Source organism: Typha latifolia, chromosome 8 (assembly GCF_019914945.1).
Source record: "Typha latifolia isolate L0001 chromosome 8, TyphaL0001v2, whole genome shotgun sequence".
Lineage (NCBI taxonomy): Eukaryota > Viridiplantae > Streptophyta > Magnoliopsida > Poales > Typhaceae > Typha > Typha latifolia.
The window spans coordinates 9,762,312-9,782,042 of NC_133093.1; the positions used below are offsets into that span (position 1 = coordinate 9,762,312).

The 19,731-nt window shown below is 37.3% G+C and overlaps 4 protein-coding genes across 4 annotated transcripts; 1 reads left to right on the forward strand and 3 right to left on the reverse strand.

Annotated features, from left to right (window-relative positions):
• Positions 1-2,379: 2,379 nt before the first annotated feature.
• On the reverse strand, positions 2,380-2,877 carry LOC140794362 (ferredoxin-thioredoxin reductase, variable chain-like). Its single transcript, XM_073146375.1, has one exon. The coding sequence runs from the start codon at positions 2,875-2,877 to the stop codon at positions 2,380-2,382; it is 498 nt and encodes a 165-aa protein (XP_073002476.1).
• Positions 2,878-4,223: 1,346 nt separating this feature from the next.
• On the reverse strand, positions 4,224-6,123 carry LOC140793529 (vacuolar-sorting protein BRO1-like). The gene is made up of 2 exons (XM_073145048.1): positions 5,347-6,123; positions 4,224-5,138 (listed from the first exon to the last, which is right to left on the reverse strand). Exons 1-2 carry the CDS (start codon positions 5,995-5,997, stop codon positions 4,698-4,700), a joined length of 1,092 nt encoding a protein of 363 aa, XP_073001149.1. The 5' UTR covers positions 5,998-6,123; the 3' UTR covers positions 4,224-4,697.
• Positions 6,124-8,634: 2,511 nt separating this feature from the next.
• On the reverse strand, positions 8,635-11,584 carry LOC140793530 (vacuolar-sorting protein BRO1-like). Its single transcript, XM_073145049.1, has 2 exons — positions 9,808-11,584; positions 8,635-9,245 (listed from the first exon to the last, which is right to left on the reverse strand). Exons 1-2 carry the CDS (start codon positions 10,423-10,425, stop codon positions 8,817-8,819), a joined length of 1,047 nt encoding a protein of 348 aa, XP_073001150.1. The 5' UTR covers positions 10,426-11,584; the 3' UTR covers positions 8,635-8,816.
• A 2,029-nt stretch (positions 11,585-13,613) lies between these two features.
• LOC140793528 (DNA (cytosine-5)-methyltransferase DRM2-like) lies at positions 13,614-19,560 on the forward strand. The gene is made up of 9 exons (XM_073145047.1): positions 13,614-13,779; positions 13,944-14,109; positions 14,222-14,344; positions 15,058-15,154; positions 15,274-15,320; positions 15,506-15,619; positions 16,236-16,335; positions 18,004-18,113; positions 18,203-19,560. The coding sequence occupies exons 2-9, from the start codon at positions 14,107-14,109 to the stop codon at positions 19,379-19,381; spliced, it is 1,773 nt and encodes a 590-aa protein (XP_073001148.1). The 5' UTR covers positions 13,614-13,779; positions 13,944-14,106; the 3' UTR covers positions 19,382-19,560.
• Positions 19,561-19,731: the final 171 nt, after the last annotated feature.

A 19,731-nucleotide genomic window follows, 5' to 3' on the forward strand; every position in this document is an offset into this window, starting at 1 on the left:
CCTGGTGGATGTCAACCAGATGAAAAAGGATATACTCATATATGCCTTCCACCTCTCAAGATTATACATACATCTCTTTGAAAAAAAATATTGAGATCTTATAACAGAAGAAGCTACGTCGTGTGCAAATTATAGATATAATTTCAGCTAAAAGTGTTATAGTTTAAGCCAGTGACTGCCATGCTCTAAACAAACTTCTATACTGAATAATTTCTAACAGCATTTATAAAATTCAATTGATAGACTACGAAAAGTGTATCATGTGCAATTCATATCAATGCACAGCCATGTAGATCTAATAGAATAAAAGCAGAACAATCCCATGATGCCCATTTGTCTTGAGGGTCCTGTCTTTATCAACTCCTAAATTTACAAACTGATGGACTGAGAATCTGCATGGATCTCAACTTTAGAATAATTTGCAGTATTATGGGGAAATCTCCTAGGACAACCTAGAAAAATGCCTTGTCCCAACAGTCATAGTTTCTGCATATATTTTCCTACATATATATCAATCACTCTGCAAGTTGTGTCTAGCCTCTAAAATACTTGTCTGCTCTCAATTGTAAATATTTTCAGCCTCAATGTTAGGTTTTCCAGCATGCAGATGATACAATTAGACAATCGTAAAACTAACTGAGGCATGGTGGTAGTTGCAGTGCAATCTTCATGAGTTCTAGAAACTTTTAAAACCATCTTCTAGATATGACGCTATATGTGCCAATGAATCATACTATCCATGGGATACTTCATAACTTGCTTATATGTGCAAGCTTTTCTCTGAAATTTTGAAATAGAACTAGAGTTTTGTTATGGGCCCTTATAATGTCAAGATACTCTCAGTTTTCTAAAGTTGGCCAAGACAAAGGAGGCCTTGCAGATATAACAGGGAATATTCTACGTATTCATTCAGCATTACGCACCCATTAGTGTACACAGACTATCAACCTCATGAATGTCTGTCTTGAATCAGGAATTATATATGCAATAATAGAATTGACTGGTAGAAACTAGATAAGGCTCTTAGGGAAAGTTGCTACTTCTACATTTCATTGACCATTCATTATGAGAAATAGAGCAATATGTTTTGGTTTACATGTTTTCCCCTGTCTAATATCAATTTGACTAAAAATGAAACAGATTGATTTAAATCCATGAAAGCAGGACTAGATTACCTTACTGAAAGCCCTGAGGAGAGAGTGTTTTGTTAAATGAAGAGTTAAATAAAATTACGGTGAAATTGAGTTCAATTTTTGATGTACAAAGTAAAAGGAAAGAATGCTGATTTCCTGCGGGGAGATATAGGTATCCTGATGCACTTCAACTTATCAGTTCTCATACGGACTTGCAGGTAAAGCATATCCAGCAGCATTGAACCAATGACAACAAACTAATATAATGGATTAATAATTAAATATGACCTAACTTGCATCCCTGTTGCCCAATTGAACACATAATGTTTTAAAAGACATGATGCTAGTGTTCTTTATGCCTAAACAGATGAAAAAGCCTATATATATACTTCTTCAGCTGTAACATGAGCATACATACAAGCATCAGATTGGAACATTGCCCTCAGATGAATTTAAAGGGATATGCCAGTGAAACATTCTCTAATATCTACTGGACAACTATATTTGAATGAATGACATAACTTTATGATTAGATAAATTCAAGTAATATAGTAGTGTTTTATTAAACTATTCCTGGAAGCCCCTTTCTATCAAGGGTGCTGCTCCTTACAGCCCTCCAAGTGACTCGTATAATAGAAACCATCAATGGAAAAAGAAACCCTGATAGGATATAAAAGATAACAATTAAATGGAAACTTTTCAAGAGATTGATCAATTCAGCGATCATCCAACTAATATGTATGCGACTGATCATTGCCAAGACAGAAAGAAAACCAAAGATCTGCCCACAATTTATCAAAAAAAAAGAAGCAAATTTCACAAACCACAATCTACTTAAAAGATGAAAAAAAGAAAAGAAACGATGAGAGAAACCAAAAACGCTATCAGCAAGCATAAGGAAATGAAGTGGATGCCTTTGGCAACAACGCTATCAGCGCAGTATCCTCTCATTCCAACTATGAACAAGATCATCAATACGATCTGTTGTAAACTTTATTGTTTTATGGGTGTAATCAGGAAGACAACAACAAACTGGTTCAGAAATTGATGCCCGATTATACAACACAACCCAGCTATAATCAAAGAAACAAACTGAGGGCAAGCTGATAAAAGAACTTACTTGTCAGTTGGATCATAAGGTCCTTTTCTTATCCCAATTTGAGGAAGAACAAGGTGGGATTTCATCGATTCCAACATTTATCTAAAAAGAATTACGAATCTTTACCTATGATTGCAAATCCATGTCTCAATCCGAAACATCTGAGGATATATACTCGAACTCATTCTCCTTGAGGTGGGCGAAGAACTTAATTGGATTAGCCTGGCCTTCGGTAGGAATTAAAAACTCGACCTTGAAAGGTAGATTGGCGGTGATGCGCTTCCCTTTCCATTCCCCAACGTATTGTTTAATTACCCCCTCCAACCCACACAGATCCAGCTCCGGCAACTTCGCTACGTGGTACACCTTAACCGGAACCTTTACCCTAATTCTTCTCCCAACCTTAGACGCCGCCATGGATTCCTCTTTCGCCGCATCCGAAGAGGAGGAGATGTCGCCGGTGATAGCGACCTGGCACGATAAGCGTCTTCGGGCACGGAAACGTATCGAAGCGGATGGGATCGGAGAGAAGGAAGAGAAGAATGAGGGAGGAGAACGGAGAGGAGGGAATAGTGGCGGTTGGCGACGGATGAGGTAGGAAGCGAAAGACGTCGCGCCGGAGGTGGTGGTTGCCGCTATCGGCATTCTAATTCCGGTTTGGGATTCTAATTCAGAAATCATTCCATCTCTATTTCCCCCAAAAAGGATTTTATCCGGCAAGGAGTACCGTTGGAATAAGTCAACAAAATATTTTTCTAAATGTTAATGAGTATAGTAATAATAACAAAAGATTTAACTTTTAAATAATATAAACAGTTTTAAGAATTAAATAAAATTTAAATATAATAGATATAAGTCGAGCAAATTACAGAGAAATAGGCTAAAGCTTGATGGTCATATATTATGCACTCTAATGGACAAGTCAGCCGTCAGGTGCTATGAGATAGGGTCGAAATTTAGCCCAATTCTATCGGTAAAATATATAAAACCTTAGTCAGCAGAAACTTTTCACAGTTTTTATCTGGTAAAAAAGTTCTTATAGGAGTACTACTATTAAAACTAGTTTTAAATTTGCATACATTAATTAATAGTATCCTTATTATGAGTACTATTATTATTATAAACTGTTGTTGTCATATCTACATGTGGGTAATTGATATTACTATTATTATTATTTCTACATTTTTAATATATTCTTAATTAAATTTTTTTTCTAATTTTTTTTCCGGTCGTTATAACTTATTTTTCGGTCAATATTGATAGCTAGTTTAGTACCCTGCAACATGACTAAATGATATGTTTGTGATTTGAAAAGGTAAATGATAGAATCATCTATGTTTTCCAATAAAATTTAAGAAAATTTACTAAAACTGTTCTACATTTTAATTTTATTCATAATAAATATATCCTGTCGTATGGATATGCCTCATATTTTATCTTTTTAATCTCTAGTTAATTTTAGCTAACAATAATCAACCGAGTATAGAATATTTCGTTACCTTAAAAAAAAGCCTAAATACTCCTAATTTAATATTAAATTTTGATTTATTTTTACTTTTATTTTAAGGGTTATTTGTATCGAAAATCTACTTGGTTTTTTATTTAACCAAGTAGGTTTGTTTAAAAAAAAATTTGCACTTAAAAGCTTTTTTATTTTATTTTTTTCTCAACTTTGCATTTTCTATCATTTAATATCTCATTAAATATTAACGGGAGACTATAAGAGAAAGAAATGACTCGTGGTCAATTCATCTTCTACCTTATATGTTGTTGCTAATTCTTCTTCTTCTACTATTACTTTTTTTTTATCTCTTAATTCTTTCTTTTCTTTATACAAATATCTAATTGCTATTTAATTTAATAAAATAAAAAATTAATTAAAAATAATTTAAACAGTAAATTATTGTGAGAATTTTATATTTAAAGTATGAATTCTTGGTTCGTGCCTTGATCCTTAATTTATATTATAACGTACATCCGATTGAATGTTATTAAAACAAAAGTCCCAAGCTCAAATACATCACACTTTGACGAAGAATTAAAGAGGTACACAACAATGAAAAGTTCCACGAGACAGGAATACTCGATAACAGTTAGAGATCAATGAGGTCTCTCACAAAAAGACCAAACCAAATAAGCAGCATTCTATGCCACAGCATAAAAATACTGAATAAATCAACCCGTGATATCCACTCCACCAAATTGTCTCGCTACGAATTGAGCGGTACATGCAACTCAACCATCGTGTTACTACGAATGGGGCAAGTCTAACAACACACGAGAAAGGGGGAAGACCCCTTTCCTCACCACGCCGGCCGGAGACCTACTCCGACAGACGACAGTATACCAGAAAAGGTATAAATACACCAGCACAGACATGAGATATTAACGGGACACGAAACCTATGAAAACAAAGGCGGGGGGAATTAGAGAGAGGATCGAAACCTTGTTTTTGCTCTACCATGTCAGTATTCCATCGCATTTGTAATCAAATCTTTAATAGGCTTAGACGAAGCCAGAGGACATCCGACCGGTAGATCGGTCAAGGAACTCTCGGTTGGAACCCGCATGCAATAGATCAGACTATTCTCCTTGTTAGCCGCCTCTAGTTTTGATATCATAATTTTCTTTAATCCCGAGGCAACACCGATGAGAGACGAAGCAACTCGCTTGGGAGTTCTCTTGGCAATATCAGACAGCGTAGTAATCCCGATCCTTAGCCGAGCTATTTCCTCTGCGATTTCTTTGTCGTCGTGGAGTTTCAAAGAGTAGTGATAGCAAGCCCTAGCATAGAATAGAGAAGCCTTCAGCTGCAGATGAGATGCCCATGCCTTGCCCAAGTGTCTCTTAATATGTGGAGGAGAAGTATTAAATGCTTCATAAGCTTTCTGGTAGCAGAGGCCAACCTGCAACAGTTGCCAAAATAGTACTCCGATCAACTTAAGGACTAGAAAAAGAAAATTTGTCGTGCGTGAAATCTAGGTTCTAGCCGAAACGTACGCAGAATTAATAAACTGCATGCAGTAGTAGAGAAGAGAAGAGAAGAGAAGAGAACCCTCGAGAATCCAAACAAACAAGTTAGGAACTGACAGTGAAAAGTGAAAAGATACGCACCCGCCGAGCCACCTTCGAGCAGCCCTTTGGCGATTTCTCTGTCTGGACCGCTAGCTCGAAGAAGCACTCCTCGGCCTGCGCCAGCATAAGCTTCTCCAACACCTCCACGCACTCCGGCGACAGATCCATGCTCTCCCACGAGACCACGTTATCCAAGACGTGCTCCTTTAGAAACTTAAACGCCCCCGCCGAACTCTGGAACGCATCGCACGCCTTCCGGATCCCCGCCATCGAGCTCCAATCCGCCGCCGCACCCATCTGCGAGTAGATGGCCGCAAAATTGAAAAAAACCGCCGCTTTCTCGAATTGGATGGATGTCTGCGTCTCCTTGTTGGACTTCCAGAAGTTGAAAGGATTCTTGGGCTTCTTGAAAGCGTCGTGCCAGGTGAAGGAGAGAGACTCGAGGCCGCAGCGCTCCAGGGAAACGGTAAACGTCGGCCAGAGGGTCGAAAGGGATTCGATGTATTCGCGGTGGGATTCCAGGCACTCGACGTAGGAGGAAGCTGAGGTGTCGGCGAGGGCCTTCTCGACGTCTAGGCGCTTGATTAGGGAGTAACGCAGGTCGTGGCTTCCATTGACAGCTCCGCGAAGAAGGTTGGAGGAGATGGGAGTCGTCTTCTTCTCCTTGACCTTAAGCATCCGTGACTCCATGGATAAACTCCGCCGGAGATGAACGAATGAGTAGTTAGATTATCGCGTTGTGGGCGGCGGCAGTAGCCATATATTGTAAGGAGCATGAAAGTGCTCTGTGTCGACCAGCAGAAGCTGGGGCTCGGCTCGGCTGAAGCTTGAGTCCGGCTCGGCTCGGTCAAAGTTGAGCCAAGCCCGAGTCACTAAAATCCTCTCGAAATTAATATTGAGTCGAGTCTGAGCTGAAGTCGGCTTGCTCAGACTAGTCTTGATATGCTCATTAAGGGTGACGACTCTTCCTTTTTTTTCTTTTTTTTTCGACTCGACTTGGGCTTGATTTAGCTTGGGCTTGATCAATCTAGCTCGGCTTGAATAAAACTTGATGATAGGCTCATTTCAAACTCAAGCTCGAACTTAGCTCGAGTTGAATTGAGCCGAGCCTGAGCCTGAGCCTGAGCCGACTCAGGCTTGGCTCACTTCCACCCCTATGTCAAGAGATGGTTGCTTTTGCCTTGCTTCCGTACATTAATGGGTTTCTAACGGGTTACCAATTTTAGACTCGACCCAATCGATAACCCGACATGAATCCAAGGTCTTAAAGGAAGCTAGGACTAATATAATCGGGCACGAGTTAACGCATCTAACTCCAATATTAAATGATTTAACTCTACACAAAGCGAGAGATTTATGTATATATAATATAGTGAAAATATAGCGTGTCCTGTGTAATTTTCTCTACCTTGTCTTCATGCAGACCGATGGTATAAAATTAAAAAAAATCATCTAATTTAAACTATTTAAATTACTCTCCATTCCAAAAACTCCAACCCGTTGACGGAACAACTTACCTCCCTTTAATAAGTAGTAGTAGTAATAATAATAATAATAATAATAATAACAACACATCCGATATTTTATTATTTTATAATTCACATCCCGTCTTTAAAATTTTTATAATTCAATCCATCCTTTTTTCTAATAATTTTTATTTAACATTAACTTAGATGGTATAATATATAAAATAGTTTATAAATAATTAAATTATCATCGTATTCTTCAATTTTTTTTGTTCCCAAATAAGAAGAAAAAGAAGAAAAAAATGAGAAAAATAAGAGGGAGAAGAGGGAGAGAGGAAGATGAAAAAATGTGGTGGCGCCGGCAACGGTAAAGAAAGTGGGTGAAGAAAATAGTGAAGGGATATAGAAAATAAAATAGAATAGTAAAAATATTTTAGTAACTTGATCGACGTTAGTTAGTCAAAATAACGTTAGGATGTGAAATAAAAATTATAGAAGAAAAAGAAGAATAGAGTTATACAATACTCAAAGACAAGGTGGAGAGTGAATTATAAAATAAATAAAATATAAGCTGTAATTTATAAAAATCTCTAATAATAATAATAATAATAAAATCACCTGCATCGTCGTCTAGCTTGGAGTAAATTCCCGGCGGTTTCCCCGTTCCCACGGCCTTGTCGACGAAGCCCTCCAACCTTCTCCAGCATCCCCACCGCACTCCGCCGGCAAATCCACCGTCGGACCTCCTCCGAACGCCTGCTTCGATCCATAGCTCTCCTTCGAGAATCCAAACACCCGTAGCTAGCGGGGTTCGAGGAGGGAGAGGGAGTTGCAGTAGGATAGGAGGAGGTCGCGGCGGAAGGCGATCCATTCCGTGATTTGGTGGAGGATGGTGGATTACTTCTTCTCCTCCTCTTCTCCTCCTCCTCCGGGATTGAGAGCATTGACCAAGGGTTTGGAGTTGGTTTGGGTTGGAGGGAATAGGAATCGTATGGGTACAAGATCGAGTACAACGAGGGCCCACACGCATGTAGATGGATTTAAACCTGTTTTAGAGGTACTTACGACATTAATTATTGCAAAATTAAATTGTATTAAATCTTTTTTCTCTTTCTTGAATAATAGGTCAATCTCGCTCGGTTAAGAGTTAATAAAGTTTAAGGATTACAAGATTGAGAAAATGAAAAAAAGAAAAGAAAAAAGACAGTGTACAATTACCAACGGAATAGAGAATATTTGATTACCTCTAATTTAATGTTTAAATTTGGTTCATTTTACGTTTTAATTTAATCTTAAAATATTACTTGAGGGTATTAAAATTATTTTACTTATATAATTGAGTTAACTCATCTAATTCTATCATTGTTCGTTAAGAAAATTAACAAAATAAATTTTCACGCATTAGAAAGCAAAATACAAAGGATTGAACGATAGAAAATTTATGTTTCAAAGCAAGAGTCAACGCTTGTTTGGTGGTTCGGTAAGGCCTCTAGGTAATTAGTCGGCACTATCCAACTTGAAGTCGGCACTATTGGATTATACCCTCTTCTCAATAAACCCAAAAAGAATAGAAAAGTCGCTTGGAGAGCAAATAATCCTTGACTTTGTACACAGCCTCCATGGTCACTCAATAACCCCCCCTAAAATACTCCTAATTTAATCTTGAAAATCGATCCCCTTTTATTTTTACCTTAATTTAAAAAAATTATTCAAAAATATTTTAAAAAAATTACACCTATAATTAATTTAACTTCTCTATATCATTATTATTTGTTAAGAAAATTATCAGCAGAATGTTTTTTGAGACATTCAAAGTAAAACATAGGAACTAAAGATGAAAACATTGAGGAAGACTGGAGTCTTTAGTAACCTTTTCTCTCTTTCATGTTTTCTACTCTTCTTTTCTTTTCTTTTTTTCTTCACACATAAGATAACAAATAAATCTATAAATATACAAAAGGTAAGGTTAGTTATACCCTTCTTCTCAGGAACCCAACCCCACCACCACATATTAAAAAAAAGAAAAAGAAAAAAAGGAGTCGCTTAGCTCTTCTTGTTGGCATCTAAAATTTTGTCCATAGGAGTTGAATTGGCCAAAGAAGCTGGGGGTATTTCAACTAAAGAGCTTGCGTCTGGGATCCTCATACAATATATCTGATTATTTTCTCTGTTAGCCTTATCAAGGACGCATCTCATATTTTCATCTAATCTCGAGGCAGCTCTGATGAGAGTCGAAGCAACTCCCTTGGCAACTTTCTTGGCCTTGGATAGGTCACTAAGTCCAATCTTTAGCCGAACTATTTCCTCTCCGATTTCTCCTTTCCCATGGAGTTCCATGGAGTACCAATAGCAAGCCTCTGCTTTGAATAGAGCTGCCTTGAGTTGGACATGAGATACCCAACTCTTATCCAAGTGACGGTCGAGTGGAGGAGACTTAAGGGCTTCGTATGCTTCCTCGTAGTAGAGGCCAACCTGCAGCATTTGCCCAATGTGCATATAGAGGTGCAAAGAGCTAATAATTAATCTACTATAAATTTAGTTTATCCAACTCTTTTATCGCTAGCTAAATAATTCAATAAGAACTATTAATTTTTCTCTTAATTAAATAGTTTAGATTAAATGATATGAAATAAAATTAATTGGAAGTACCGGCCATATATAACGGTCACTTTTCTAAATTATAAAGGTAAATTAGTCATATTTTAATTTTCTCTTAATTATTTATTTTTTTATAAAAAAATAAAAATAATAATAAATTGGTATAAGTTGAAACTCCTATTATTAGGAAACAGTTATAAGAATAAATAATAAAAAAAATACTTGAATTCTAAATTTTTTATCGATTAATCTAATTATCGTATGTAAATTATAAAATATCTTATATACCTTTTAATTTATTAAAAGATTAAAATTATCTTCAATAACTAACTTGGTTGGTATGGAATCATTGCTCTTGTCGCTGACAAGCCTCTTCCAATGATTAAATTGAGAGTACACAGTGATTTTATCAAACCAGGGGTGGTTAAGACTTCACCTTCCTCGCCACCTTGGAGCAAATCCCGGGCGGCTTCTGAAGCTCGACGGCCCTCTCGAAGTAGCACTCCTGCGCCTGCGCCAGCATAACCTTCTCCAGCATTTGCACGCAGTCCGCCGACAAATCCACCGTCGCCCCTTCGGCGAGCACCTTCTCCTTCACGTGCTCCTCCAAGAACTTAAGCGCCCCCGCAGCGCACTGGAACGCGTTGCACGCCTTCCTGATCCCATCCCCCGATCCCCTCTCCTCCCCCGCCCCGATCTGCGAGTAGATCGCGGCGATGTTGAACGCCGCTGCCGCCACCTCGAAGTGGATCGACCCCTGGGTCGCCGCCGAGCCCCCGAACGCGTCGTGCCACGTGAAGGAGAGGGATCCGATCCGGCAGCGCTCGAGGGAGATGGGGAAGTGCGGCGCGAGGAGGGAGAGGGAGTTGTAGTAGGAGACGACGAGGTCGCGGCGGAGGGAGAGGGAGGAAGGAGGATTCTCGAGGCCGCGGCGATTGACGAGGACGCAGGCGAGGTCGTGATCGGAATCGCTGATTTGATCGACGGATTTGGGGAGGATGGTGGGAGTCGTCTTCTTCTCCGGGATCGAGAGCATCGGGATCGACGACGCCATTGGAGGTAGACAGACTTCGAGTCATGGGGTATTTTATGGGCCAATTGAGAGATCGAGTCCAAGGAGGGCCCACACGGAAGCTAGGTGCGTGTTTGCTTAAACACTATTTTATTTATTGTATTGCTTGGATAAAACTAAAGAACATAAAAGCTCGGTTTATTCGGTAATTTGATTAAAAGATAAGATTGCGACATAGAATTTTCTCTTCCAAGTGCAAGGTAATGGCAATAGGTATCTTTTCTTGCACGTAATGTTCTAACGGTTTTGGTTCTTGGAAATTGCAAGATAACGGCATTATATACTTTCTCACATATCAAGATTGACTCCGTTTTTGTTTCAGCAAACAGATTTTTTTTTTTGACTATGTCCATGAGTCAACTCTTAATGATCGATTAAATTGGTGGTTGGTTGGCCAACAAATTTGAAGTCAGACAATTAATGTTAGGGCGATATTAGGAAATTATCAAACTTTAGTTAAAGTATTTATCAAAAAAAAATTTATACACTATATATTTTGTGCTTATTGGTCTTCTTTTTGTTCTTCCATCATTTTTTATGAGTTCTTTTTTGGTGTATATTGCTATAGAATTTATTATTTGCATGTATATTCTTTTAAACATATGGTTTCATAAAAAAAGTTAAAAATAACACTTGTATATATCCATGAGAAAGATGTTTTATACATCATAAGTAAAAGTGTAATATATAAAAATATGATAATTACTGATAAAAGTAAGAGTGTAGCACATAGAAAAATAGTAGTTATTGTTTAAATAAAATACTCTCTTACAAACTTGCCATGTAAGATATCCTATATTATCTTACAGTGAAGAGGCACAGCCAGAAATAAAAATAAAAGTTTGTCTAAAAACACCATCCAATTAATCTATCTATCTGAGAGTTATTACACAGATGATCAGTTAATTCAAGTAACCGTAGAGTCACAATAGAATATATATTTTTTCATTTGGAGCATTAGCTTTCTATTTAAATTCTTTCTGAATCCATGTTGCTGAAAAAAGAAGTATAAGCTAGATATATATCTCACCATACTTTTGTTGCTGTTCAAGTAGCAAAGTTTTCACAATAGAATCACGCTTACTAACTAAATCATTCTACATGACTGCAATGTGATTAATTTCATCATGAGGACCAAAAAAAAAAAGAACCCCGTGACCGACAGGCATTGAGTTATGAAACCTGTGGATTACTGCCAAGATCTTGTCAAGATATAATGACAGATTCTCTCTTACCCAATCATTACTAGGTCTTATCCTATAGAATGTGAAAAGCTGATTTGAGTACATGTTGACATTTTCTCAGATTTTGTACCTTCAAATCTAGTGAACATTCTTGATCCTGACAAAAAAGAAAAGGGGGGACAAGTTTAAGCTGAAGAAACAAAAGCTATTCTTCTTTCTTATTAGTTTAATTACAGGTGTTTTATTGGTTAGTTCTTGTTGCAGCAAGCTAGCAAATATTATCCAATCCATTGGTTTGAAGTAAACTCTTTTTGTCTTTGCACTTCTGAAGAGGTTCAAACTTATGACATAAGCTCTGTTTGGTTGCTGACATAAAAAGAGAGATAAATGAAAAACTTTTACAACTAAAAATATGTTCAAAGAATTATGATAAAACCACAAATGACATAATTTTTTCATGATTTTTTCATTCCTACTCTTGATGTGGGACGAGAGATGAGTGTTTCTTATCCCCAGTGATCATTACATAAAAATTAAAATAAGGATAGGATTGTTATTTTTTTGTAAGCGTATAAGTTAAGTGGGTTGAATAATATTAATATATATATATATATATTAAATATAAGGCCGAAATAGTCTATCATCTTGCATATATCTTACACTTTTATACATTTTCTTTTATAATAGTTTTCAACACATTCATTATAAAGAGATTTAGATCTACAATAAGGTTTTTAATCTGTATAATTTGTCGCTAGGCTATCAATGAATATTTCTATCACCATTATGGTGAGATAGAAAGAGAGTTGTCATTTCACATATCAACGACATATATCTCACTTGTGAAAAGCAACTTATTTTTATTGTTGACCAATTGTCTAAATAAAACATATATTATTTAGAGCAATGCTTTTGACACCCATAGAATAAGGACAACAAATAAACACTTTATAACACAAACATATCTAAAAAGCAAAGTGAAGTATCACCAAGAGTATTGAGTGAGATAAAAATATAATCCATCAAAACTACAGTGTTGTTTTGAGTAAATTATGTTTATAACTTTAACTTCTACATAGAAGAATTATTCATTCAACTTACTCATATCCTAATTAAATCATTGTTGTTGAAATTTAAATTCGATATTATTCATACATTATAATCTCATTTAATTATCTGAACATAATTTTATTTGCAATATAAAAATTTAGCATGTGAAATTTATTTTGAAAAACTATTTTGAAGAATTACAATTGTCTTACTAGTAAAAGTAAAAGAAAAGTATCTCACAAACACTCTATAAATACTTTACAAAAAGTGCTGGCGTAGCATAATATTATTTATTAATAATAATTATTATAAAATAAAAAAATAAATTATTAATAAATAATATAATATTAATTATATTTATTTGCAGAGTGTTTGCGAGCATATTATTACTTAGATATAAGAAAAATGAAGAGAGTTGTCATATCATATGTCAGTCATGTATCAATCACATGCACAGCACGTGACAATAAATAGATTTAGTGGTGGCCAGCTGTATTAACACTAATATTATATCAAAAGAGCAATGTTTTGGACACCCACGAATACACCCAAAACAAATAAATCCTCTTTAGTACGCAAGACACCTCCGGGGAGATTTGCTGGTATGCACTGTTCTATGCCTAGGGTGAGATTTTTGGGTTTCTTTTTTAGTGTCAGAAGCATTTCCTTTATTCTTAAAACACGTGTCAATCATCCGAGCAATCAAGGGACAAGCAATGGTGGACTCGGCGCCCTAGGCCTCAGAACTTCCAAGTCAGGATCTTCTGCAGCTCTGCGTGTATCTGGCTCAGGATCCATTGGGTACAAGCATGTGGGCCCCCGTTGTGGTCCAGTTATGACGGTTCGTACGCTCGTTTATATTAACAACCCTGCAGAGGATCCCAAACAAACTCGCCTTGCGCTCTCTTTTACGTGCTCTCTCCCCTCTCGCTTTCCGGCCTCGCCCGCCTCGCCTCCCCTCCCTTCTCCTCCTCTTCTGGCGAATTTTACCAACCAGAATAGGAGGACGGGGAGGGTGAAATTACCATCATGCCCTTCGAGCCAGTCGCCAAGAATCGAGTAACTAATAACTCTCATGCTCGTGGCGATAGAATAAAGCGAGGTTTTATTCCTCATCTCTCCTCCTTTCTTCATTTTTATTTCATTTATTCTCCTTCCTCGCTTTCTCCCTCGCTCTCTCTCTCTCTCTATCTCTCTCTCTCTCTCTCGCTCGCTATTTCTTTCTATCTCCATCTCTAACTCGTTCTTGGTCTACAACCATGGAAGAATATAATCCTCCGCTGTGGTAGTCCGAGAAGCCCTACGACTTTTGCTCCGTTGGGCGTTCGCCGATCGATGTTGTTTGGTTGTCGTAGTGATTTGGATTCTTGATCCGGTAGGCTGCTGCTGTTGTAATCAGAAGGGGGTTTTGGAAGATTCTCGCATCGGAATGGTACGTAAAATGCTGCTCCTTTTCTTCGGTTTCTAATCCATCGGCATTTGCGTTTGGAATTTCTCGGTTAAATGGTGAAATAGGGTTTTGGTTTTCTCCTGGGATGTTGTAGGATTGGACTAGTGACAGCGACGGCGTTGACGAGTTCCAATGGGAGAGCGACGATGCGGGAGAGGAGGGGCAGCCGCCGGCTCCCGACGCTCCCACTTCTTCGGAAGTGGGGCCGTCGAAGAAGGTAGCGATCTCTTTCTCTGGATTGGGGGCGTTTCGTTGCGGAAAGTGATTTTTTGGGTGCTAGCTACTTTAATTTACAGTCGATTTTTATTTGGAGGAGAGTGGATACGAAAAAGATTAAATCGGTCTATTTCCTAACCATTATCACGCCCGTAAATCTGCTGTTCTTCCTTCCTCCTGTTCCTCTTAATCGATGAATATTGTGCTGATTCTCCAACAATATTGGCTGAGACACAACCATGCCTCTCTAGTACCCTTCTGACTCCATTTTTATAAAATTCATACCTTGATATGCACAAAAAATATATTATTATCTGGAGATGCCACTTTTTGGTACTAATGCGTTCTCCTTTTATTTGGGAGTTTGGATGAAAAAATAGCTTGAGCCATTCTCTTAAATCTACACCTCCAACCTATGGAGAGAATCTTTCCTCACTTTCTTGTCTTATTGATGGCTTTTCTTTCCCGTTCTCTCCATTTCCTAGAATATCGTATTTTCAGTCTGAGTCCCGTTCTTTACAATCAAACAATTCTTATAGAGGTTACTGAGGTACCAAATTTACTTGAATTGTCAACTGTTAATGTGCTTGAATGCCATTTCTATTGTAAATTGTTCATAAAGCTGACTCAACTACTTTTTGTAAAACTTGGTTCTTGTTGAAGTATGTCATACTGTAACATTCTTTCTTGACTGAAATTTTGTATACAATGGAGGATTGTGAGAGGGGAGCATCTCATTCTAATTTGATGGCACATTTTGTCGCTATGGGCTTCTCCGAGAAGATGGTTGCTAAAGCAATTAAGGATAATGGTTTGTACTTTTTTGTGTTGCTTGTATGTTCTTTCTGCATTACTCATTTGTTTTTAGGTCCTACCTTTGCTGCTACCTTGCATCTTATAAGAAGATGCTCATGCTCTGTGAGATTGCAGGAGAAGGAGATTCAGAAGCCATATTGGAATTGTTGCTTACATATGCTGTGAGTATTTGCACTGTCTTACTGAAATATATCAGCGTAGTTATATTATTGGTCTTAGAGCCACGGAATTGAATTCTGCTATATGTTTGACAGTAAGAGCATATGTGGCACTTTATAGTTAGCACATTGAAAGTGTTCAGGCTACGAAGATATATATGTTTTATGAAGCATGTTGCAATGTGCAGGCGATAGATAAATCTCCTTCAGAAAGTGAACGTTCTCCTGGTGTTTGCCCTTCAGGAAGTGATAAGGAGATCTGGGATGATGATTCTTCTGACATGGAAGACTTTGAAGATAAGGTATTTCATCTTTATGCTCTTGGAGGAAGTTATTTAGTATTTACTTGCCTCTTGGAATTATCTTGCCAACGTAATCTGTACATACATGTAAAAAGGTTCAATATTGGTCTGTGAAGATATTCGGATAAGAATTTCTTCTTCAATTTGTTTGTTTGAGCATTTAACTTTTCTGCGTGGTATTAAGTAATTGTTTGCTTGCCTACTTAGGGTGACTTTTTTTGGGTAAGCTAGGATTTCATAAAATATGTTATCCTAGTTAGCAAGTGTTTTTGGTGATGTAAATATCACAGAAGTTATTTAATTCTCCTTTTTCTGCAAGGATGATTAGTAATTAGTCCCTTGCCTACAAAGGGTTCTCCATCTAAACTATGAAGGGGTTTCCATACTTAGTAAACCTCTTAAACAAAGATTTTTTTCCTGAAGGCTGCAAATTTATGTTGATTCGGCTTACCAGTGAGTGATATACTTAAATAGGTGGTTTTGCAAGTCTGCAACTTTGTGTGCAATCATAGGAATAGATTCAAATTGGCTAGTATTAACTCAAGAAATTAGGCTATTTCTCAAGATCTAAAATAAATTTTTTTAGAGATTTAAATGTTACTCTGATTATTTACAGGATTTTGTTGAAGAATTCTCTGATAAAGATAAGAAATTGTGGACATTAGTGGAGATGGGTTTCACCACAGATGAGGCAGCTTCAGCCATTGATAGATGTGGTACTTTCCTGCATTTAATCATTAGATGCAGTGTTTAAACTTGTCTGCATGTGCTTACTCATCACTTTTTTTTTTGAAAAAAATTTGGGCGGTTAATTTTATTCAATGCTTGACTCCAGTAGAATTGATTTTCTTTTTGAGGACTATGAAATGCTAAATATTGTTTCCACTTTCCAGTCTTCACAATGTAAAACTATGATTCACTTGGCATGAATAGTTATGCTCGAGCATTTAAATATATATTTTGCTATTTTTTGTTCCTATTTCCATTAAATTTGTTACTTAGGGTTTACTTGTGAATCAAATCTTTTTGTGATACCTATTAAATGGGATGTTGCTGTTGACTAGCATGGTCTGGCTATGCTAGTTATTTATTTTGGGAATAATAAGGCCCAGTGAACTATTGTCGATTTCCATATGCATCACATCATCTTTTTTTGGTATATATTGACCTCCTAAACTATGAAAAATGTCTTACCCTCCTGACAGTGTCAACAGAAAACATCAAATAGTCAATTTACCCTCAACTTTGCTCTTTTTTTCCTTCTAAAATAAGAGTAAAATGGTTCATAAAATTGATTATATGACACTCACATGTTATTTTTTTTTAATGGAAAGACCTGTTGGAAGGGGTATTTTGGAGGTTTTTGATAGTTAAGGGGATAAATGTGTCATGAAAAATAGATTAGATGGTCTATGTGGAAATAGTTCAGAAAGTCTAGTTGTAATTATCCCTTTATTTTGTAACATAAATGGGAACATAAGATTATGTTATGTTCTTGCATTAATGCAAGTTCTGTTCGTTAAGAATGACTATTTTAAGTTACACGTGGTTGCTTGCATCAGCATATATGTCAACTCTTTATGCTCTGTTCCTGCAGCTTTAATGGATATCCCATTTATTCAACAGGCAGTACTTGGAACAGGGAAAGATATGTCTAATAAGGAAATTCAATTTTTATCTTGTTATTACTAAAATGTCACAAAAATAGCCAGAACTTATGCTTGTAACATAGGTATGTTTTGTTTGCTTTTTTTTGTTATACCTAGGTTCATCTGAGGATGACATATTGGGTTTTAACAATCTGAAAAGTTTTGTTATCCATTTAGGTTGATGGAATGGAAGGTAGTCTTTCTTTACTACCTAATTGTATCAGCTTGAATTTTGTGCTTCATTTTTTATTCCGGTAGAAACCTTGGTCCTTCAGTTGATGGCCTGGTTTGCTATTTTTATAGTTTTCTTATATTTCATCTGGCCATTTTTGATCTCCTTTGGTGCTGTTCAAAGAAGATTATCTCATTCTTTAGCACTTATCGAGCAAAGTTTGTCTTTACTCAGGCATATTCATCTACTTCTGAACAATGAAAATGCCCTGCACAAACTTTATATCTGGAATCTTAAAGAGGAAAAAAAAGAGAGAAGGGAATTTAGGGAACAAATTATGTTAGGGGTACCTTTATCTTTCAGATTTTTGTTTAAAATGTTCATGAAATATTTTTAGGGTAATATCTTTTTCATATGATATTAATGTTAGCACTCAGACCTTCTCAATAAAAATTGGTACTGGGAGTAGCAATTACAGAGAGCTTTCCTGCAAATATATCATACATATATAGTGCTTTATGTAGAATTACCTGGATCTGATCTTATGTTTTCATTTGCCTCAGGTCAAGATGCACCTATTTCAGAGCTAGCGGATTCCATATATGCTGCACAGACGGCAGAACGTGATGGCTGTTTCGGGGAATCTACTGCTTCAAGCTCAACTGAATATGAGGTAACCCCTAAATCTGTGATTTTCTGTTGTGATCAGATTGTTGAGTTTTACGGAATCAGTAAATTCTCATTCATATTTGTGTGCCACAGCCTTCGCAAAGCTATGGCTATAATTCAGTTAGAGTCACCAAAAGGAAGAAGTTCACTGAGAATGGATACAATAAAAGAAGATGCTATCCAGGTCAGAGAGATTCTGTCAAAAAGGTCTCATTTGATGGTGAAATGGTTTTTCTTCCTAATCCGATGGTTGGATTTGGTCTTCCAAATGAAAGGATGCGGGTGGTAAACAGAAGGCTACCTGAGGCAGCTATAGGTCCACCGTATTTCTACTATGAAAATGTGGCTCTAGCACCAAAGGGTGTTTGGGCAACTATCTCTCGGTTTCTCTATGATATAGAGCCAGAATTTGTCGACTCCAAATACTTCTGCGCTGCTGCCCGGAAGAGAGGGTACATCCACAACCTTCCATTGGAGGATAGGTTTCCGCTCATTCCAATGCCACCAAAGGCCATACATGATGCTTTTCCACTGACAAGGAAGTGGTGGCCATCCTGGGATCAGAGGACACAATTGAATTGCCTGCAAACTTGCATTGCAAGTGCAAAACTGACCGAGAGGATCCGATGTGCGCTTTCCGCTTCTGGTGATCCACCTCCTCCAAAAGTCCAGAAATATGTTCTTGAGGAATGCAGGAAATGGAATCTTGTTTGGGTTGGACTGCATAAGGTTGCACCCCTAGAACCAGATGAGATAGAGTACCTGTTGGGCTTTCCCAGAAATCACACAAGAGGGGTTAGCCGGACGGAGAGATACCGATCCTTAGGAAATTCCTTCCAGGTAGACACAGTGGCGTACCATCTTTCTGTGTTAAAGGAGATGTTTCCAAATGGTATGACGGTGCTTTCTCTTTTCTCGGGCATTGGCGGTGCTGAGGTAGCTCTGCATCGGCTGGGAATACACATGAAGGCTGTTGTTTCTGTTGAAATATCTGAAATAAACAGAACCGTTCTTAGGAGTTGGTGGGAGCAGACAAATCAAAAAGGGAAACTGATCGAGATTCCTGACGTGCAGCAAGTCAGCAGTGACAGACTTGAGCAGATGATTAACACGTTTGGTGGTTTCGACCTTGTAATTGGTGGAAGTCCTTGCAACAATCTAACAGGCAGCAATCGCTATAGCAGGGAGGGATTAGAGGGCGAACACTCTGCTCTCTTTTATCATTATTTTCGCATCCTAGATCTTGTTAAATGTATCATGGGAAAAAGCTAGTGACAGTGTAAAAAGAACCAGTTTTCTGACACCAACTATTTGCTTTTGCTTTGTTAGCATTAGCAAAAAGGTTCCTTTAATTTTTAAGGAGCCACAGAAGGACGCTTTTCGTATCCAATTGTATGTTGCAACAGGCTATTAACTGACAAGCATCGAAATGAGTGGCTTCTCTATTTTCAGCCTTTATTGTCATATGTGGTTGTTTAAATGCTTGCTACTTCGTAGGAGACATAAAACTGCCACAAAGTTACTTCATCTTATCATAGATGGAAGAAGATATTACACATATTCCACGACGCTGCATCTTTTATAGTGCCAAAGAGTGACCACATTTTATTCCGAATAAAAAT